Consider the following 23,852-nt stretch of genomic DNA (forward strand, 5'->3'; position numbering starts at 1 on the left):
TAAGAAGGATAAATATGAGAATTCAACCACTCTTTTCCCACTTGGTATAAAGCCAAGGCTCACAAAAGTATATTTCATTAATGGAAGCCTCAAATAATATGAACTTTCAACTTAGTACTTTTCACAGAATCAATTTTCTCAGAATGGGAGTGGATCCTGAAAAAAATGACCAAGTAAGAAGTCCACTTCTTTCTGCTGTTTCAGTTTATATGGATTGATAAGATAGTTGCATTGAGAAATAATAAACATTCAGTAACCTTTGGACACAGGAACTAAAACACTGTTCAATATTAATCTCCCATAACTACAAAGAATACTTCCAATAAGTTAATTACAACATTAAGCTAAAATGCAAACCAAAAACACACCTTGCACGTTTCTAGTTGTAGATCTTTGCTCACATAATAATCTCCCTCCTAGAATGTCTTTATCTCCTCTCTAACCAAATTCTACATTCTTGAAGGGTTAGTTCAAATCTCATAGCTTTGAACCCTTTCTTGATCATATAAATTAACTCTCTAAATTTCTTTCCCAATCACTGTGCCATTCATTTGACTCAACATAAACTACCTTGTGTTATTATGTATTTTTGTAAATGTGAATACGTTGTAATCCAATAAGCTGTAAGGTCACTGAGGGCACAGGCCAGGCTTGTACCATCTGCACCCTCTAAGTTCCTTGAAATATTATCACTCAAATATTGCTCTCACCCTATGTGTGCAACTAAAATACCTTTTGGCCAATCTGCAGGAAAATAAACCCTTCCAGGTTTTCAAAAAAACTGAACTCACAGCAAGGGAGAAAGACTATTCAACTCATAATTCAAAATAAAGGGAATCATTTGCAAATAAGGCAATATTCTGGTTTAATGTCCTAAGTAAGCTCCAGTAAATAAATGTTTTAGGCCCCATCTTTCTTACCTTTCATAGGAGAGCCCTGAGGTGTGGCTGGGACATGGACTCCCATCCCAGGCCCACGGCGGTAAGGAAAGTTTTCAGGACTATATTTTTCACATAATACTTGCATAAAACTCCTCCCACTAGGTTGATCCATCTTCCTTTCCTAAAATTCTACAAGAAACCAAGAAATCATCAAAATTTATTTATTTACTCATACAAGAAATATTTATTGAGAATCAATTATTTATAAGGTACTAAGCTAGGCACTGCATACACGTAAGACAGGCAGGGAGAAGAGTTAGATGCTGCAAAAATACAGGGGAAAGATGATGAGGGCCCAAAGTGGTACAGTGGTAGTACAAATAGATTTAAGATCAACTTAGAAAGCAAGCTTTTCAGGAGTTATAGGGGCTGAGGGGAAGGTGGAGTCAAGGCTGACCCCCAGGTTTCTAGTACAGGTGATTAGGTGACTAGTGACACAACTAAGAAAAAAGAAAATATGGAGAGATCTAGTTTTAAGGAGGAAATTGAGGAATTCTATTTTATACATGTTCAATCTGAGGCATCTGTTTCAGGGGAACAGTCTGAAGTTGGGTGAGAAATGTGAGCTAGAGGCGAAGATTTGGACCTCATCAGGAAATATCATGAATAAGAATAGTAGGGCACTAGAACTCTCTGGGACACTGATATTTAAGATACAGGCAGAGGAAGCAAAGTCATGACGGAAAAGTAAAAAGGATGATCAGAGAGTGAAGTGTACAGCCAACATTTTGAGAAGTTTTGGTGAGAAGGGGAGGAAGAAGATGGGCTGATAAGGTAGGCAGGAACAGGAGAGAGTACAGGATTGGGGGGCAATTGCCAAGATTTTTCCTCTTAAAATAGGAGAGACCTGAATATGGTTATAGATTATAGAGAGGCAGCAAGTACAGCTGGAGAGTCTGAGAATGACTACTGGTACCTGGTCCTAGGATAAACCAGCAGGAATGAGCATTAAAAAACTTCTAAAAGGCTGTTTGGTACGACCCAGATCGTACTCCAAACTGTTTACCATTGGTGGTGATGTATTTACTTCACTATGCTGCACTGGTTTACTTTTGCTTATACAGTTTAATTATACTGAATGTTAGGTATTTTTCTCATGCGACTGTCCTAACTCCACCATTACATTATGAAGGGGAGCAATGCTATGTGATTCTACTTTTTCAGTATTGATTCATAGCATCTGGCAGAGTACACTACACACGGTAAAGGCTCAGTAAATGCTGCTGAGAACTAAAATCACGAGCCTCCAGTATACTGAGCAGAAGAGCAGAAGATTCAGGATGAGGAGGGGGTTTAAGTCCCACCCGCTTCTACCACTTAAGAGTTTTGTGCCATCAGGCAAGACGGCGTATTTCTCTGGGACTCAAACGTCTTATTCTGTAAAATAAGATATTAATATCCATACTGCTTGGAGTTCAGCATTACTGTAGAGCTCTAAAATGTACAAGTGCACTATTGAGATTATAGGGCTCTTGTAAAGCTCTAAAACACACAAATGTTATTAATTATAAAAGGAATTTGTAGTATGGTAGAAAGCACATAAAGAGAAAACTTAGGCTCTGTCATTTACTAGCTGGGTAAAACATAAGCTAGTTATCTAACCTCTCTCTACTTTAATTTTCCCACTATGGATGAGCTAAAATTTTCCTCTTGGGTTTGTAACAAGAATTTGAAAAGGGCATAAATATAAAAGTGGTCTTTAAACTTGTCCCATTTTCTAGATTACTACCAGGACCACGACTACTGTACTTTGTGAAATCAATTCACAAATGCCTAGAACACAGAGTAGACACTCATTGAGCACATGTCCAAAAGTTTTACCTGTACAATTTATCAAAGTTTAGACTATGTAATACATTTCATAACAAGTATATCACAAGTCACCTTGAAAATATAGGGCTGCCCTCGGTCAGGGTCATCATTTGGGAGCTTAAGAACAGAGCCTGTTTTGGGACAAGAGAGTTTTTTCTTTCTATCCAGAGTGGTAAGTATATGCTGCTGTCCTCTATCCCAGCACTGTGTCAAAAGTGAACTGTGTGGGTTCATCTAGGACTCCAGGAACTTTCAGGTGGAACGGTTCTTTTTCAATGTAAAGTCATCACCAACAGCAGACAACACAGAGCAGGTGCTATGCCACTAGTGACAGGCATCATAGTTCTTATCAAAGACCTGTCTCAAGCAGAATGCCAACAGAATTTTCAGAAATGTTTAACAAAAAGTCAAAGAAGTTACATCGCTATCTTCCATACAACTGGCAGTTCAAAAGAATAAAAAGTGTGTGGGAGGGTGCTGAACTGTCAGTGTCAAAATAATAGTCACAGAGTTTAAATAGCATCTTTTAACTGGAAGCTTCAGAATCACTTAAACTCCAACCTCTTCAATCCAAGGCAATAATCTTATACACAATTTAAATATAGACAAGCTGAGTGTGGAATTAAAGAAACTTCAGCTAAAATTGGAGTCTGGACAGACCTATAGGCAGAGCCCTCACCCTTGCCACGCAACATTAATTACTGCAAACGGGAAGAGATGCAGGCCTACATCTCTGACAGGAAAGTGTTGCCTACTTTACTATCCAGCAGGAAGAAGAAAACTCTTTGCTCAATGACAGCCCAGCCAATCAGAGACCACAGCAGCCAAACCAACCTCCACACTTTGGACTCCCAGCTTCCCCCAATGGACTCTTTGGTTGTAACATGCTCCCCCTCCCCTCATTTCCCCTATAAAAGCAAGTTTCCCTTCCTTGTTCTCTGGATTTGCCTGTGGTCTGCCACAGTTTGCATATCTCAAATTGTAAATCCTCTGGCTATTCCCAAATAAACTGGCTTTTTTGCTGGTTAAATAACTGGCTATTATATTATTAAAATTGATATGAGGGATGGTGAGGTTAGAAACATAGGCAAGTCAAAATAAGTGTTAGTAAGCAAGCAATCATGGGAACTTAAAAGTTACTCCTTATGGCCCCATGCTTTCACAATTCTTCCAAATAGTCTGCTTTTTTTTTTTTTTCCTAAAGACTTAAAAGCAATGCCAGTCACCTTCATTGGTCATTTTCCAGGATACTCTATTGGAACAGCATTCCAGGCATGCAGATAGTGTACACAATAATACATGGGTTTTGAATTAGAACATTAAGATTGCAAAATGGATCAGTGACATAAATCTACTCAAAATCTGTTGGGGCAGTTGGAGGAGGAACAGTAGGTGGGAAAGGAAAACTGAAAACCAAATAGATTGAAAAATGAGGACATACAGGACGGAAGAAGATCTTTAACTGGAAACTTTTAAAAGGTTTTTTTGGAGGTGGAGGGGTAATCTATGACTTTCTGGAAAGAACCAGTGTCAAATAACATCTGACTACCTTCTACAGTTGGCAGAGGTCTAATACATTTGTAAAAGTGTGCTGAATTGGTGCTTAAAGCCAGGGAGCCAGGAAACTGGGCTGATGTTCCTTGGTTCCATTACCAAGTCATGGAGTGTGCCTGCGAAAATCTCAACTCCTTTGTGCCTCACATCCTGACTATAATATGCTTTCATAAAGCACTTGGTAAAAGTGCAAGTTGGAGGATAAGGTGCTCAGCCCAGTCATCTAAGTAACCTCAATCGCTATCAATTTGTACTTTCCGTTCCCAAGGTCAGGTCAAAATTAGTATGAAACTCAACACAATTGGAAACAGAAAATAGGCCATGTCTGACCACGAACAGTGGAAGAGATGCAAGATATAGCCTTATGCTGGCATGCAAGATCAATATTTACTTCACCAAAAAATTTTATGGTAAAGTACCACACTTCATAAAGTGTGAAGACTACCAGCCTCACTCACAACTTCCAAAAAATATAAATACTACCCCAGAGTCCCAAAACATGCATTTTAAATCTTACAAAAAATAGGTTTATCAGCCTATATATGCATAGACTACCTCCAGAAGGATAAAATAGAAATTAGTAAAATTAATACCTGTGGTTGACTCCAAAGAGAGGAAATGAGGAATAAGGTGAAAAGGAGATTTCCTTCTCACTGTTCAACCATTTGAACCGCCTGAACTCACCAGGTGCATACACACCCTTTTTTTCCATACATTATCTTTTCAAAATACAAAACATTTTTAAGCGATTTATCTGGGAATGACCTAATAATTTGTCAAAGTGTTTTTTAAGTCCTCAATATTATCAACTGTCTGTGAAAAAAATGCCAAACTCGACCATGTGAAATATATAATATTAATAATAACTTTTAAAGGAATTGGGAATTGAGGAAGAAAAGAGAAATAAAATGGGTGGCCAAACGGAAATACTTTTGTAAAAGAGCATTGGTAAAGAAAAAGAAAGCAGAACAAAACACATCTGAGCCTCAGAACTAAACTACAATCAGAATGAGAGGTAGGGTTGAGAAGAAGGGGGTAAAATGATTCGTGGTACTCTCATAGTCATTACCGCGGCTTTAACAAGGGCAAAGCAAAAGCTCCACTGTGAAGTGTGCAGAGGGGTGGGAAGAACACCCTCAGATCTGCCATGTTGCTTCCTTTGCTAGCCAAGTTAAGTGTGTGAATAAAAGTTACCCAGATCGTTCATCCAAATTACCCAAATGGTATCCAAACTATTGCGACTCTGGAACTACAAGGGCCCCAGCAGGCAGAGGTTACAAAGCCATAGACTAAGCATGCTGGGGAGCTTCAGGCCTCCCAGTTGCCTCCTGCTGTGGAGACTAACAAAAGAGTGGGGCTTCCTACAGCAAGATTCAAGTTACTGGAATAATAAACAGTTGGGAACTGATTTAGAGTTCTAAAAAATAAATTGCAATAATTCAAAATATGCATTAATGTAGGATAAGGCTAAACACCCAGGAAGAGTTTTCATAGCATAAAAATAATAGAGAGGAGGGAAACACTCCCAAGTAGCTTAAAATTATTTTCAGTCATTTGACATGGACCCACTTATATACAACTAACCAATCTCATCTATTCATCAGAGAAGGGCAGAAAAAACCACACTCTAAAAGCTACCTGCCAATATTTTGCTACCAAATACGTGAAAATAAAACTTAGGTTAAACATTTTGGCCAAAGGCTCCACAATTTCACCTTAGGGTTCCTTTGGTCAGATGACATTTCATTCCAGGCATTTTTCTCTTCTCAGGTGCCTATTTCCTTTACAAGACAATCTGAGAATAAGAATTTCTTTACCACTTGTTTAATAAAAATGGAGACAACAAATATATCTAGTTTTCTCTCTTTTTTGCACCTTATCAAGTGGTTCCAATTAGGCTTATTTGCCCATTTATTCATAAAACGTGTGCCCTCACAAAGCTTACAGTCTCGTGTGATTCCATTCAACAAACATGAACCAGACACCGAATCTGTGCCAAGCTAAATACTAAAGAAAGTGAGAATGAATAAAATCCAGATGCTGCCCTCAGGGCATCCAAAACCTAGAGGGAAATACAAGGAGATAACGCGTACCTGAAATAAGCCACCCAGAAATAGTGAATTCAAACACAAGACGCGATTAACTTTTTGGAAGTATGATCAAGGAAGTAGGAGGTGAATCCTGAGCCATTTTGAAAGATGACAAAGATTAGGTTAACAGGGTGGAGAAGAGCATTCCAGGCACAGGAAACAACAGAAGATAAACCAGCACAAGAGACATTAAGTGGTACTGCTACAACATAAAATATTTGTGGGGAGCAGGGGAGACAGGAGATTCGACTGAAAGGTGGACAGTAGTCAGCTCATGCCTGACCTTGCTCAGGTTTGACTTTATCCTATAGAGATAAAAGTAAGAAGAGTTTTGATAGATTGCTGTGAATATTGTGCAAGGATGGGGGTGACCGATCTTTATGTAGAATATCAAGGGGTCAAAAATGATGAGAATTTTAAAATCACTAAAGGACTGGGCAAGTAGGAGTTTGTTTACCTTAGTGGAAGCACTTTCAGTACAGACAAGGGGGTAGAAACCATAGTTTAGGGAGTTAAGGAAGTAAATAAATGAAGTCAGTAAGTATAGACCATGCCTTTGAGAAGCTTAGATGAAAACAGAAGAGATGGGACAGTTGATGAAGAAAAACCAAGTGTTCAGAGAGAGAGAGAGAGCTGTTATACCTTGTTCTTTTTTTTAAAAGAACAAAAGAGGAATTTATAGGCTGAGTTTGGCGGGTAGGGGCATGGAGCAGGTCAAAAAACTAACAAAACAAAGCTAAGAAAAACAAATATCATATATTAATGCATGTATGTGGAATCTAGAAAAATGGCACAGATGAACCGGTTTGCAAGGCAGAAATAGAGACACAGATGTAGAGAACAAATGTTTGGATACCAGGGCAGGGAAGGTGGGGGGAGAGGGGGGTGGTGGTGGGATGAATTGGGAGATTGGGATTGACATATATACACTAATATGTATAAAATAGATAACTAATAAGAACCTGCTGTATAAAAAAATAAAATAAAATAGAATTCAAAAGTAAATAAATAAATAAATAAATTTTAAAAAAACAAAAAAAAAACAAAGCTAAGGAGGAAAATCTGGATAGCGTCAAAGAATCTCTTAGTATTACTAGCTTTCTCAATTTTTGGAAGTTTTTTTTTTTTAAGCCCATTTAACTTTTACTTTATGGACTTCTAACCTCATCCCTGGAAAGCTTCCTTTTGTGAAAGACCTCCACTATATCTAAACCCTGCCAGATTCTTGGATGTTTTAGGTAGCTGGGACTTTAGCTTGTTGTTTTGTTTCCTAAATCTTTCTGATCCTCAGCAAAAGTGTACCCAATAAAACATAATTACTCTGGGAAAGCAGATGTGTATTTTACATATTTTTACCTCCAGGAAAGATAAAAATGAATGAACAAATAAAGGAATGGAGAAAGAAGATGTGGTGCATACAGACAATGGAATACTACTCAGCCATAAAAAAGAACAAAATAATGCCATTTGCAGAGACAAGGATGCAGGTAGAGATTATCATACTAAGTTAAGTCAGAAAGAGAAAGACAAATACCATATGATATCACTTATATGTGGAATCTAAAATATGGCACAAATGAACTTATCTACAAAACAGAAACAGACTTACAGACATAGAGAACTGACTTGTGGTTGCCAACGGGGGTGGGATTGACTGGGAGTTTGGGGTTAGTAGATGCAAACTATTAAATTTAGGATGGATAAACAACAAGGTCCTACTGTATAGCACAGGGAACTAAATCCAATCCCCTGAGATAAATCATAATGGAAAAGAATATTTAAAAAGAATATATACATGTGTATAACTGAGTCACTTTGCTGTACAGCAAAAATTAGCACAACACTGTAAATCAACTATACAATTAAAAATTAAATTAAAAAATAAAGGAAAAAAGGGTCTATTGATAAGCTTTTTTCTAAATAACTGCTTTAAAAACACTAGCGATACACATTCTGAATTTTTAAAAATTACCAACTGAAAATAAGCAAAAAACCTATAACCCCATGTAGATGTAGTTTCACTTTTCATTAGCTAAGCTAAGCATGTAAATAAGTGTTACCAAAAAGCTTTTCTTATCTGAAGCATATTTAGAGCCACAGCCATACCAGGAAGCTTTGGTTGACAGATTTAGAGAGTAGATTAAAAGCCTGAGGATGCACTTTATGGTGTATATTTTTTCAGACCATTCTTTCCATGCTATGTAGATACATGATTTTTACACAAAGATTAAATTACTTTTAGATATATAGCTCTGTAACCTGCCTTTTCACTAAACAGCTCATGAAAAACTTTCTATATCCATAAATATATACATATACAATCATTTTTGAAGTCTGTAGAGTATTCCATTAACAAGCTTTTGCAGCTGAACTCATGAATGACAGCAATCTCTCCCATAAAAACACATTAAAGACATTGTCCAAGTCAACATACTTAGGCTAGACAGTCTCATTCTGTATGGCACTTCTACCTTCACTTATCATAAAGTACATATACCTACAATTCTATCTCAGTTACCTCCTTGAGCATTATGTAATATACTTAAGTGGATGCCTTCTTGGGATGAGAAGTAAGGAAAATAAACTAATTCTAATAACCTTTCAGAACTCTTCTGTAGAATTATAGTTTACTAATTCACAAATTGACTCTGAGCATGCCAAAAACTTGAGCGTAGCTGATAAGTCCATTATCATAACACACCACACCACCATGATTTCACACCCTACTATGAACCACCCTATTTCTCAAAGTCTCCTTCTCAACTGTATACTAAACTATAACCAAGTGAAATAATGTAGCACATCAACTTTTCTTGGTAGATTTTTTTTTAATTAAAAAAAAAATTTTTTTTTTTAAAATCCAACATTGCCAAATGAAATGTGAATTCAGACTCCTGGTCAGTCCTTGAATTGGGCTATTAGTAGGGCACTGTTACCCTCTTCACTTATCACAGCACTCCTTAAAAGTGCCACAGGTATTAAAATATCTAACCCAAATTCTTTATTTCATTATATTAGTGGCACCAAAATATCTAAAACTGTGACTCTACGTTATCAGTGAGTACGGCCCCAGAGCTGTCTGTATTTTCTACTAAAGAACTATACTGCATACAAGGCACATTTGATGTTGGACAAAAGACAAAGTTTTCTCATCTACAACTGCAAATTAGCAAACAGGACTGATTCTCACGCTAGTAGTCTATTCTACGTAGCACTCGAAATTTCTGATGCAAATGCACTAGCCCAAGAATTTTATTATTTTGATGAGAAAGTATTTGAGAGGAAAAAAATTTAAGAAAATACTACTATTTAGATGTAAGTACCTCTTTGTGTGAAAATATTTCTAAGAACTTATTTCTTAATTCCTGTACCTTCTAACTGTCCAGAAATGTTGGCTTACACCAATTGTCTATATCCCTATGAAATTAGGCACTTTAGAATGCAGAAAAGCACTTTCCACCAACTTTCAGCAATCCCAAGAACAACACAAAAACTTTAATATTCACCACACCCCTTACTTCAATAAATTCCAAGGAGAGTCCGCCCTTATCCCCCTTCCCAACCCCTTCACAAACAAGTCTGCATCCATCCCTACCTTTCTATGTGGCCCAGATTCAATTTGGGAAAATCTCAAGGCTTTTATGTTGCACTTACTCGAAATTCAGGAGTAGAAACATTTACTCTTGAATCGATGCTCCCCAAAAGCCGAGTGTCCCCAAACTGAGATTAACAATCATTTGAAAGCCTAGTAATTTTCCACAACCATCTTCTGAAACAGACAAACTGACACTTATCTCTATCTACAGGACATGAAACTGAGGTGACTTGCTCAGGTTTCTGTGGCCCAACCAGCATGCTAAGTCATACTTTCTGTAACCCTAATCTGTTGAGCCATGCTGTCTTCACTAAAGAAAAAAAAAAAAAAAAAATTAATGTCAACAGTTGTAGCATCATGCACAAATCATAGAAATACAACTTATTAAAATTTATGAAAATCATTACAGCCAAAATACCTCTTGTAACCATGTCAGAGTAACTGAACCACAAAACTAAGCAGCAGTACTGATTGGTCTAGTCACCAAAGGGGAAAAAAATATTCTCAACTTCCCTTTCCTGCCAAAAAGCAATAAATATTAGTTTCTCGAATGGATTGGTTTTCATCAGAAGAAAACTGTATACACATGCTATCTTTCAGCTCTGAATACACAAGTTTAAGGTCAATCTGTTCTATAAACTCAGCTGTTTATAGAACAGATTACCCTATCATCTCTACTTGTGAGTAACTACAGAGGCTATCAAGTTAAAGCAAGGCCTCATTAGGAACGGACTACTAGTTCATCACCCTGCAGCCTTCTAGAGTTCACAGACCATTCTGGCTCACAGCGAAGAATTGCCAGAATGTAAACATCAGCCACGCAGAGAGGTTGCCGAAGTTTACAGGTTATTAAAAAAATTCACTAGCCCTTTTCATATTTAGTGCTATAGTAATGTTATCGCCCTGTGTTGATATTGCCTAGTGGTAATAAGTGCTGGTTCTAGAACCAAACTGCCGGGATGTAAATCATGACTGACTCCACCACTCCATTTGACTACAAGGAAGTTACTTTGGTTTCTAAGTCTCCACTGCCTCACTTATAAAAGGGGTAACAGATAGCCCCTAACTCCTAGCTCATAGGGTTGCTGAGTGAATGGAGATAACATGGGTAAAACAGGTTTCATTCAGTGCTTGGCACATGGAGAGCACTCACTAAATACTGGCTTACTATTACTCCTACTGCTACTGCTACCACTGTTACTACTCCCATCACAACCCAGTGAGCACGGCAGCATTCATGTAGGGCTGGGGACTTATTTACAGATTTTGCTAAATAGATTTGATCTAATAGTTTTTGGTCCTGGGCCTATGCTAATTAATGCCAATTAATGATTCAGGCAGTAAAATGTCTGACATTTATTATGTCACTCCTCCCTAACTAGAAGATCTTCCCTTCTCCACCTGTCTAAATTCTATGCATCCTTCAAGGCCCTACTCAGAATATACTTCGGAGATGAAGCCTTTTCAGATACCTCCTGCCGTAATGATCTGTTTCCTTTGAGCTGAGCTCATGGTAAATATTTATTGCCTAAAATATTCAGTGGGCAATTAATCAATCACATATTGGCATGGATTCTTTTCATTTTTGTCCCTTTATTAACTCAGGCATAGTGTTGTGATTTTCTTTTGTTTGCTTTATATCCTTAGACTGTGTAACTCTTGAGGGTAAGAACCATATCACAGTGCTTCTTTCTACCTATCATGGACTGAAACTTTGCACATAATTGGCACTCAATAAATATGCTAATCAGTGAGTTTTCTAATCGCTTCTGATTGTGCATATCAAATGTATTTTATAAAGTATGAAAAGCAGGTGTATTAATAAACTCAGCTCAGAGTAGTTATGAACAAAAATGCATCATTGCCACCACTGAATTACTAATTATGTCTACCTCTCCATGGGGATTCCAAAAGTAAGAGATCACATGATAGGGCACTGAATCAGTAACAGAGCCAGAAATACTTGCTTCTGAGCACAAGCTAAATTCTTCTGCAAAAACTACAGCCACGGTAGATTTAATACTGAATATATAACTTTGGTATCTATACTATACTATATGTCTTATATGCAAGAGTTAATCATTTCTGCCATACTTCAGACCAATAGGCACAGTGCAGTAACTAAAGAGGAATATATGCGCATTGCTGGTGAGACTGCAAAGCGGTGCAGCTGCTGTAGGAAACAGTATGACAGTGCCTCAAAAGATTAAACATGGATTTACCGTATGATCCAGAAATCCCACTTCTAGGCATATACCAAAAGAACTGGAAGCAGGGACTTGAATAGCTATTTGTACACCAATATTCATAGCAGCATTATTCACAATAGCCAAAGGATGGAAACAACCCAAATATCCATAGGCAGATGAACAGATAAGCAAAATGCAGTATGTACGTACAATGGAATATTACTCAGCTTTGAAAAGGAAGGCCATTCTGACACACGCTACAACATGGATGAACCTTGAAGACATAACACTAAGTGAAGTATGCTGAACACAAAAGGACAAATCCTATGCGATTCCACTTACATGCAGCATCCAGAGTAGTCACATTCACAGAGACAGAAAGTAGAATGATAGTTGCCAGGGGCTGGGGAGAGTGGGGAATAGGGAGTTATTGATTAATGGGTACAGAGTTTCAGTTTGGGGACAAAAAAGTTCTAGACGTGGACAGTGGTGATGGTGGTACAACAATGTGAATGTACTTAATGCCACTGATCTGTACATTTAAAATTGGTTAAAATGGTACATGTTATATATATTTTACCACAATAAAAATACTTCAAAAAATAGGGAATAAATATGTTACACTAAAAAAAAAAAAAAAGATAAATACAGGTCAAGTCCAAAATGTCTGGTTCTTACTCTCTCAGCACAGCTATCAAATTAATGCCAACAATTCACTTAAGGATCTTAAACAGTAAGTGAGGGATAAGTTAGCCAAGTCTCAATAAACGTATTTTGTAGGAGATATGATTTATAATGTATATAATCTTACATTTTTCTTGGATTCCTTTACTGGTGTTCACATGGAAAAATGTCACTAATGGATGAGGGATTAATAGAGTTAACATTTAAACTACAATCTCCAAAGGGACCTGCCTTTATAAAATGTATGCCTTAAGTTACTAATAGTACCTATGAGAAAATATGATCCTCATATAAGTCACAATAATAAGGGTTTAATAATCTGGACTTGTTTCCAACATTTTAAGAGTCATGATTCTTTCCTAAAATTCTTTATTCATTTACCTATAACTAAATAACAATACCATGTTATAAATATAATAATAAAAATATTCTCAAAAATGAACTATCTTCATTGAGATAATGGCATCCGTCAACCAGAACTTAGTATTTGAGAGATTCATTGCATTAAATCATTATTTTAAAATAAAATGTTATAAATATATGTCTAAGCATAAGAGGGAAGGGAGAGTGCTAGAGTTCCTGAAAAACTGCCTCCCCAGACTTCATAATACAGTTGAGCCTCATTATTAGCAAATTCTTTATTTGCAAATTCACCTACTCGAATTTGTAACCCCAAAATCAATACTTGCAACATTTTCACAGTCATCTGCAGATACTTGCAGAGTAAGAAAAAATTTGAGTCACCTGACAGACATGTACATTTCCAGCTGAGGCAGAACAAGGCGTTGCTCTGCCTTCTTGTTTCAGCTCTCATACTGTAAACAAGTGTCCTTTTCACGGTCTATTCAGTGCCAGGTTTTTCATATTTTTGTGCTTTTTTGTTGATTTTACTATTGAAAAAGGCCCCTCAGTGCGATGCTGTGTCCCTAAGCACAGGAAGGTTGTGATGTGCCTTATGGAGAAAATAGGTGTTAGATGAGATTTATTCTATCTAACTATAGTGCTGTTCACTATGAATCCAAAGTTAATGAATCAACAATATATATTGAATAGGGTGTCTTTAAACAGAAACACATATAAAACAAAGTCAGTGTATATATGTCCACGCCACTCTCTCACTTCGTCCCAGTTTACCCTTCCCCCTCCCCATGTCCTCAAGTCCATTCTCCACGTCTGCGTCTTTATTCCTGTCCTGCCCCTAGGTTCTTCAGAATCATTTTACATATATACACTACCAAATGTAAAATAGCTAGCTAGTGGGAAGCAGCCGCATAGCACAGGGAGATCAGCTCAGTGCTTTGTGTCCACCTAGAGGGGTGGGATAAGGAGGATGGGAGGGAGACGCAAGAGGGAGGAGATATGGGGATATATGTACACGTATAGCTGATTCACTTTGTTATACAGCAGAAACTAACACACCATTGTAAAGCAATTATACCCCAATAAAGATGTTTTAAATAAAAAACAAAAAACAAAGTCAGGTATTGATCACTTGAGGAAAATATTGTGTACAAAGACTGGCAGGACCCTAACCCTACATTTCCCCTGAGAGCAACGGTTCCATATTCACTAATTTGGTGTTCACGGCAACTTTACATAAGTACCATGAATAACAAGAATCAACTGTACTTTGTAAAGAAAACTCTGGAGGAAAAAAAATAGATCAGTGGAATTGAAAAGAGAGCCCAGAAACAGGCCTATGTAAACGTAGCTGCAAGCATCATAGACATCAGTAAGAAAAGGTTAAACTACACAAGAACTGTCCCAGGACAAGTGAACATAAACCTGGGAAAAATGAAAGGGAATCCTCATCTCACAACACAGAAAAATTCAATCCAGCTAAAATGTGGAAAGCAAACTTTACTCCTATGAGAAGAAAACAGTTATTTTTTTTAAGTAGGAAAAGAACTCTAAGATCTTGATTTAGGGAACTATTTCATAAGCAAAATGCAAAAAGGAACCATAAAGGAGAAGTCAAATGAAAAACTTTTGATCATCAAAAGACTTTAAACACAGAAAAAGACAAGCCAAAAACTGGAAGATACTTGCAACACATGTAACTAACATGGGGAACTCCTAAAACCAGTAAGAAAAAGGCAAACAACTCAATAGAAAAATGGACAAAAGACATGAACAAGTATTTAACAGAAGATAAAATTCAAAAGACTGATGAATATATGTAAAAGATGTCCAAGTTCAATAATATTCAGAAACAGAAATTAAAATCTCAACAAACTACCATTTTATATAAATTAGCAAAACTTAAAAATTCTGACAATACCAAGTGCTAGAGAAAATGTGGAAGAATAGGAATTCTTCTATTGCTAGTGAGAGTACAAATACCTTGGAAAACCATTCATCATTGTCTAGTGAAGTTGAAGATGCACATTCCCTGTGACCCAAAAATTCTCCTTCTCAGTCTAAACTCTACAGGAACTTGTAATGTGCACCAGGAGAAAAGTACATGAATGTCCACAACAATGATATTGTTTGAAATTACAAAAATCCTGACTAAAAAAAATGCCCTTACGTGCAAGAATAGGCAATTGGATACATTGCATTATATTCATAAAATGAAATGTTACCACAGCAACAACACATAATACTTGATCATTTACTATGACTGCTTCCTTATCAACGTGAATGACTTTTAAAAACACCGTTAAATGGATAAAATAATCACAAAAATATATACAGCACAATCCCACTTAAACAAAATCAAAAAAATATGTATGTTTAGCGTTACATACATAGGTGATAATTGTAAAGAAAAGTCAGAGAATAATAAACACGAAATTCAGAACTGTGGTACCCTTGGAGGGTGGGGGTGTATCATCAGGGAGAGGCACACAGGAGGCAAAAGCAGAATTCTTAATTCCCTTCTCAAACCTGCTTCCTCCTCCACCAAGTCCCCACCTCCAGAGTTACATCTGATTTTTCTCTTCCTCTCACATCCCCGTAATTAACCAAACTCTAAAACACCCCAATTCTGCCCAATTCTTGCCATTTCCTCTACTTTACTCTGGGTTAAGCCTCCATCAACCTCTCGCTAGGACTGTTGCAATAGCTTCCTCCCGGGTCACTCATGACCGTATAATTCATTCTCCAAGATCATCCAAGTGATCTTTTCAAAACCTAAGTCAAATCATGTCCTTTAAACTGTCCAAAAGCTTCCCTTCACACTCAGAATAAAATCCAAATCTTTATCATAGTCTTCAGGGCTTCATTTTATCTGTTCTGTGCTTACTTCTCTAACCTTACCTCCTCCCACCCTTTTCTTAGCTCACTAGGTTTCAGCCAGCATGGCTTTCTACTTCTCAAACCTGCCAAGCTGATTCCCCCTCTTAAGGCTTTTACCGGAATGACCTTTTCCTTGCTCTTGGCTTAGCTGGCTTCATCTCAGCACTTAAGCCTCAAATAAATGTAAGCACAAATGTTACCTTCTCAATGAAGCTGCCTCTAACCCGCCCATTAAAAATGGCACCACTGCCACCAGCAATCACTTATCACTTCACCCTCTTTCATTCTTGACAGCACTTATCCCGATCTATTAGTTTAGTGATAAACTCCACCCAAAACCAAAGTCCCACAAAAGCAGGGATCTGTCAGTCCAGCTCAGTGTGGTACGGAGCAGGGTCAGGCGCATGGCAACAAATATCTGTTGGATGAACAAAAAAGTGAATTTTTACTTTAAATAAATATGTAGTATTTAATGACAGTGACATGAAAATCAGAAAAACCAGTGAGAGGTATTACAGATGGAAAGAAACTTTGAAAATCACTGGAAAAGCATTAATCTAAGAGGAATTTTAGTTGAAGCCTTTTCTCAACAGTACCAGTAATAGATCACATCCTAAGGACCATTAATGGATGATTAGTGAAAGTTTCACATAGCCAGAGTCCTGAGCTACACGGAGGTGTGTCATCTGTTTAACTCTCCTAATTCGACCTGAGTTCAATCATGAATCTGCACTGAAATTTGAGCAAGTTATTTACCTCTCTAGGCCTGCTCTCTCATTTGTAAAATGAAACTATTAATAGCTATTTCATAGAGTCATTGTGAAGTTTAAATGAAAAAAAAAAGTTTTTAAAGCATCTAGCTGCACCTGGCCTAGCAAGTGGTCAGTAAATTGTAGTTATTATTATGAAAACTGAGTAGGAAAGTCCAGAAAAATGGGAGAGCTTATGAGTCAAATAACCCCCAGGCACCTCTGCTTCTAGCGGAGGTAGACTAATTATATACAATGTACTGGGACCATAGGCCAGGACTAAATCCTTTTCCCTCCGAAAAGAAGACCAATGTACACAAGGGTAATACATAAGTATGGACAAAGCACTTTGAGAACACCAAGGGAGTGACTCTCTTCAAGAAGGTCAGCCACACATAAACCTGAGTCTTAAAAGAGGTCACAGGAACTCCTAGATGAAAAATAAGGGGGAAAGGCACAAATAAGTGAAAGTGAGAAATGCAGTGTAGCTGGTGTGGAGTGTGAGGGAGAAGGGCTGGAAGATGAAGACGGGCCTGCAGGACCAGATGGCAAGAGGCTAAGGGCCTCTGTTTACAAGTCTGCACTTTATCCTTCAGGGAGATGAAGTGGGGGGGGGGTGGGAATCTAACATGTTAATTTGGTACCAATCCTTCTAAAGAAGGCAAAACACATTTCTATGAATTTAAACCTAAACACCATATAGGTCCACCAACTGTTATGTCTAAAATGGAAAATAAATGTTAAGCCTAAATTCTTGAGAACACGAGCAATTTGCTTAACAATGACTGACACTGAATCTATTCTCAAGTTTCACTACTTTGATGAGCCTTGTTATCATGATCACAATGACAAAAGCAGATTATATCTACTGAGTTCACTATTTACCTTGGAGTATGTTGTTTTCTTTGTGATATCATTCAATTCTCACAACACCTTTATAAGTGGTACTATTATTAACCCCATTTTACACATCGGAAAACTAAAGCAAAGAGAGGCTAGTCAGATGGCTAGTGAGTGAAAGAAGATTCAAATCTAGGCTGACTCCAAAGCCCTCAAGTTAAACCAATCTGCTGAATTGAAACTGCTCAGTTCATTTACATCATTTGCTAAAAAATTATATGTGTACCTACTGTATTTTAAAGCATCATGCTAGGTCAGCAATTCTCAAATTTTACTGTACATTAGAATCACCTAGGCAGATTCCTAGATTCTGATTCAGTAAGTCTAGGGCAGAATTTCCAGACATCTGCAATTTTAACCATTAGTTCAATCAATTCCAATTCACTTGGTCCAAGAACTATCCTGTGATAAAACATGTGCTAGGTGTCCTAGAGATCTGAGTATATTTGAGCCTCTGTCTCCGTGAGTTTACAATCTAAAAGAGACAGAAACAAGATACCCAAACAGTACATACAAAGCAATACAGGAAAAGTAGTATAAACAAAACGGCAAGAGAGACTTCAAGGAAGAAGGATCATCTGTAATGAAATGAAGACGAGTAGGATTTCATGAAGAAAGGGAACATGTTTCCCACAGACTTTCAGGAATAATGTTACATACAAAGGAAGGTACGACGAGTAGACAGCTTGGCAGGAACAGAGGATCTGCATTTAGGAATGCAAAAATAATGTCAGTAAAAAGTAGAGGCTGTAGAATGCCCTCAGTGTCAACCTAAACGCTATGGGCTTTATTCAGTGCTGGCACTGGGAAACTGCTAATGGTTTTTGAGGAGGGAAATTATAAGTTACAGCAATATTCTTTGGAAGAGTCCTCTGATGAAGCTATGCAAGATCAAGTAGATTGAGAACAACGGGAATAGTTAGGCTGTTAGCACTCCAATCCCAAAGAAATAAAAGCTAGAACACAGTAGTGGCAAAGAAAAACGGAAGAACAGTATCTCCTGACAATGAATTGCATGCAAGGCAAAGGCAACAATCACAGCTAAATGATTTCTTCACCCCTTAAGTCCAAATTGTATTACTATCAGTTTCATATTACTCTTTACAACTTTTTCTATACAGCCAACTAGGCCCAAAATATACAGAGTTCACTTATTTAAAACACAGCCCATGACTAAGATGTCAGCTAACAGGTCTCTGAGCAGCCAAAATACATGTCACATAGTTGATACACTTAAAAAGTATTTATATATATATTATATTTAACATATATATAAATGAAAGAACTTTATTCAGAGCTATATAATCTCATTCTACACAAAGTTCTAACAAAGGTAAGCATCTAATTTCCAAACCCACAGCAGTTTGGAAGCAAATATTAGAAGGGGAAAAGAGCCTGCTATAAGTGGAAATAATTAAGAGTCTGAGGTTCAAGAGAAGAAATGAAAACTATAAAAAAGCACACACAATCACTCAGGGTAAATTCTCCACAACTGTTTATTGACAGGTACACATGATTCCCAGAAAAATGAAATTAATGAGAATCTTCCTTAATGTCCCAAACACCTACCACAAAAAGAAAACTTTTAAACATTCTTTAAAGCTAAATATTTTAAAACAAATATTTACCTGATTAGAAGGTAATTTTTAAAGGACGGCTGATACATGCCAGCATAGCCCCTCTCATCAGTAACCAAGACATAGTCAATAGTTAAAGGTAAGAAAGATATATTTTATAACACACACAGTTTGAAGATAATAAGAGTGCTTTCATAAGGCATCTAATCAAGAATGTGGCCCCACTGGTAAACTTTAATTTGGGCAATACTTTCCTGATGGCTGTGCCTTTGAATTCCATGTTCCAAATAATACAAAGGCATCCTCAACAAAAATTAAAACTATTAAACTGGTCTTAAATACACCCTATAAATGTACCTACTGAAATCAGGCAACATCATTTGACACTCAACGCCCTGTAACAATAGGCTGTGTGACAACTTTTAAAAGGACTTTAAACATGGCAACACATGAAGGCCTCTCACTTTGTTCACCAACACTCATTAACGTTTATTATAATACTACTCATACAAGGACCTCACCTATTTTATAAACAGATGAAAACGCCATTTTTATGGGGGGAGTTAAGATGTTAACTGACTCAAAGTTATACTTAAGTTTATGATTAAGTTACTAAAGCCATGAACCTGCACCTTTAATCATGTAGAAAAAGTATACCATACATTAATTACTGGAGTAAGGAAGTATGGGTTTCAGCTTGAGATTTTTTAAATAGCAGAAAAGCAAAATTAGTGTATTAACACTGTAAGATTAAAATAAAATTACCTTAAAGATGCTGTAGGGATGAATCAACTATATGGAACTAGGCCTCTCATATTTCTCAAACCCAGCAAAGGATAGAGAAAATTAAAGCACACACTTATTTCAAAAATTTCACAAATGATCAGGCAACATTAAGCTATCAATGATGAAGATTATGGTACAATTTGCTACACCTTATAAATATGTAAACAAATGAAGCAGTCAATCGCACCAGGTGGGTTCCACTCTACCTCCCCACCTCCCCATCCATCTCCTTATAATCATCCTTGTTCTCTAGAAACATACATGAAGACACTAATTGAAGCCAAAGAAATGTGCCTTGGCGAGAGTGTTTGTCAAACTGCAACTTGTGACCCATATATCAATTTAGTGGGTTTAGTCAGCATTTTTTAATGGAAAAGAATGAAATATAATAGAAATTATCAGTATGCATCATTAGTAACAAGGGTAAACACTGCTTTGTGAAACTTTTCATTCCTATGTTGGTAAGTACTAGATCATGATGTAAAATGTACTTCTAACTATGGAGCAAGATTTTTAAAAAAGTTTGAAAGCTCCTACCCTAGAGATTTAGATCAAATGCCTCAGGACTCAAAGGCTGAATATCTTCATTAGTCCTCCGAACCTACACATAATCTCTTAGCTCAAGATGGACTCGTGGAAACCAATTTAAGAGCTCCAGGGCAGCATAAAAAGAATGGGGACATGCCTCAACTAAACCTGTATCTGGACCTGAAAGAACTGCTAACTTCCCCAAACAACAGACCTAGGCGGTGCCTACAAGCTTCTGGTAGCTTAGCAACCTTCAGAGTAGAGCTCCTCCTTCCTCCACTGACTATAAACAGTTCTAGTCTTCAAACCAACTTTCCTGAACTTCAACTTCTACAATCACTGTGCCCCAAGAGAAGACAGTATTAAAGCTCCTTCTCGCTTCACCAATTCCCAGTTTGTCTTCCTAGAAGAGGACCTTGAACTCTGTACTCCCCATTCTCAGCGGAGAATGAAGCTCCTCACAGATCCCTACCCTCCCCCTTTTCCAGATCCCAGGACGGAGTACCCTCCTCCCAGGCCCCATCCTACTCCAGTCGCCTCACTGTCAGTTAATTGTCTTGGGGGTAAAATGATTCTCCCAAAAGTCCTTATTAAACTACCGCATCCTTCCACCAGCCCCCGGCAGGAGCAGGCCTAGAGTCCCAAGAGCCTGGGAATGCCAGTCCGCTCCGTGCCCCACCAAACCTCCCTCGGTAAACGTCCTTTATTTTTGATCTTTTGATTTTTTTTGATTCAGTGGTTCAGAGGCAAGTTTCCTATTTCCCCAGCAGCCCCAGAGTCGTCTCCATCTCCTACCAGCCAGGGGGTTATCTCCTCATCCCCCACGCCCCCGGGGCACAGGGAGAAGTCCGGATTCTCAGGAATTCGGACAGGCTCCCCCAGACGCCCTCCTCCAACCCGGGCCCCGACTCCCTCTCCCAGCGCAGGCCCTCCCCGCGCCGCCTCAGCCCAGGCCCGGCCCCATCTTCCCTCCGGACCGGGCAGATGTCCCATCCTCCCCTTCGCCCAGGCAGGCCTCGTCCCGCTCCGACTTCTTCCCGCTGTTTCCTCGCACGGCACCCCGGCTCCGGAGGGGAGCCCCTCGGGCCTCGAGAACCCGGCGGAGCCGGCAGGCCCGGGCTCCACTCACCCCTCAGCCCGGGAGGCGGGGGAGCTGCTGCGGCGGCTCCTCGGGCTGCGCCTCTCCTCCCCCCTCCCGGCCGCCGCCGTGGCCGCCGCTCAGCCTCCGGCCTGCTCCCGGCCGGCCGCAGACCGGATCCGCTTCACCTCGTCCCCCACTCCGGCCGCCGGAGCCCAGTGTCCTGCATTGACCCGGAAGCAGCTTTCCCGGCCCAACAACAACACGTGACCCCGTCGCACGTGTCACGTCCGCTGCGTGACTGGGAGGGGGCGCCGGAGGAGCGGGTCCTACCCGACCGAGCTGGGGTTGCCATGGCGACGGGGATGTCTGTGCCGGCCTGGTCGACCCTAGAAACACGCCTCATCTGCTCTTTCTCTTGCCCGTCGTGAGGGGACACCCTGGGTGCAAAGGAGGAGTACAAATTGTCACATCAGAGTGGAACAGGGGCAGGTCAGAGCAGAGCCCGGGCCTCTGCGAGGGTGCTGTCTTACGGAAAAGGAGCATTAAGTTGAACCTTCCAGACTTACTTAGGACTTTGTCCTGATTCTGTCACTAGTTTGCCGTATGACCCTGATCAATTCACTTCCTGCCTCTGTCTTCAATGTCCTCAATAGCAAGCTCTAGGCTGTAATCTGATACAATCCCAAGATGCTTTTGTGTAAGGATGTGGTAGCACTCTGGCGTTTATTCTGTGTCCTCTTCACAAGGCCTGTGGCATCCTGAGCTTTCGGTGCTCCAACACCTATGTAGTAATAGCATCTTCCCCTTATCGAGCCCCTTCCAGATAACAGGCACTGTACATATGCTGCTTCTAATTGTTACCACCTTCCCAAAGTAGGTATTTTATAGAATTAAAAACTGAACTTCATAGAGGTTAAGTGATCTGCCCAAGACCATTAGTAAAAATGACCAGGCTGAGATTGGAATTCAGGTCAATCTGGCACGAAAGTCAAGTGCATGCATTTCACATTATGCCGTTCTATTACTCCAGCTCCATACACGTTATATCTTACTGTTGAGCTGTGATTGCTTAGGTACTTCTTTGACCATTTCTTTTGCAGGAATGTACATGAAATAGGGATGATGCTGGCTGATCCTGAAGAGAATTCAGGCTTATATGGATATTTTAGCGGAAGAGCTAGGAGTTGACAAGGTCTATGTGCATAAGTTGTGTGTGCTTTCGTGTGGTGTGTGTCAGGGAGCAGGTGAGGGGTTGTGATGTGCCTGCACGCGTATTTATTGGTTCATAGAGTGGGGAAGACAAAATTCTTTACAAGGGACTCAGTTGCAGTTCCTGGGGACTTACTTCTCTTATTTTATTTTGTTTTGATTTGTCCCATAGGTAGGGCTTAGGGGAATTAGAAAAAAAAAAAAAAAAAAAGCCTGAAAGAGATGATTAAAGAAACTGTTCTGAGGATCACGGGGAGGGTGAGCCAAGTAGTGGGGCTTAGGTTGCTGAGGTGGGGGCCTCCCTCCTCCTTCTGCAGAGAACAGAGCATCTTTCTGGCACCTTAGGATGGGTGGCTTTGGAAGCACCAGGATTGTTGGCATAACCAACATCTAAAGTCGCCTCAGTGGCAAGGATCATGAGAAGAGCTGAGTGAACTATGCACAGAGGAGGAAGAGTGAGGTGGATGCTGTGTGGATACTTTACTGATAGACTTACCTGTGAGCTCAGGTACCGCTGGGGACACCCAGAAATACATAGGAAGTCAGATGTCCTGTGAGCAACTAGGAAGTCAGATGTCCTGTGAGCAACTAAGAAATGTGGGTCATTACTGTTAACAAATTCTGTGTACGATGTATATAACTACATATATGAGTACTGTATATGATTGGGTGTGATTAGTTACAGTCAGCCCTCTGTACCCCTGGGGTTCCATATCCACAGGTTCAACCAATCGCAGGTAGAGAATATTCAGAAAAAAGAAAATTCCAGAAAGTTCCAAAAAGCAAAACTTGAATTTGTTGTGCACAGGCAACTATTTACATGGCACTATTTACATAGCGCTTATGCTATATTAGGTAATATAAGTAATCTAGAGATGATTTAAAGTATACTGGAGGATGTGTGTGGGTTATTTGCA

The 23,852-nt window shown here is 39.0% G+C and overlaps 1 protein-coding gene across 1 annotated transcript in view; it reads right to left on the bottom strand.

The window, feature by feature from the left end:
• Positions 1-21,989, bottom strand: part of TBCEL (tubulin folding cofactor E like) — a 69,272-nt gene extending 47,283 nt beyond the window's left edge. The window contains exons 1-2 of the mRNA XM_082410914.1: positions 21,775-21,989; positions 921-1,070 (exon numbers count right to left, since the gene is read on the bottom strand). Of these exons, the coding sequence (XP_082267040.1) occupies positions 921-1,053 (133 nt within the window). The 5' untranslated portion in view covers positions 1,054-1,070; positions 21,775-21,989. The remainder of the gene's footprint in view (positions 1-920; positions 1,071-21,774) is intronic.
• Positions 21,990-23,852: the final 1,863 nt, after the last annotated feature.

This window comes from Balaenoptera physalus, assembly GCF_965194825.1.
Source record: "Balaenoptera physalus genome assembly, chromosome: 10".
Taxonomy (NCBI): Eukaryota; Metazoa; Chordata; class Mammalia; order Artiodactyla; family Balaenopteridae; genus Balaenoptera; species Balaenoptera physalus.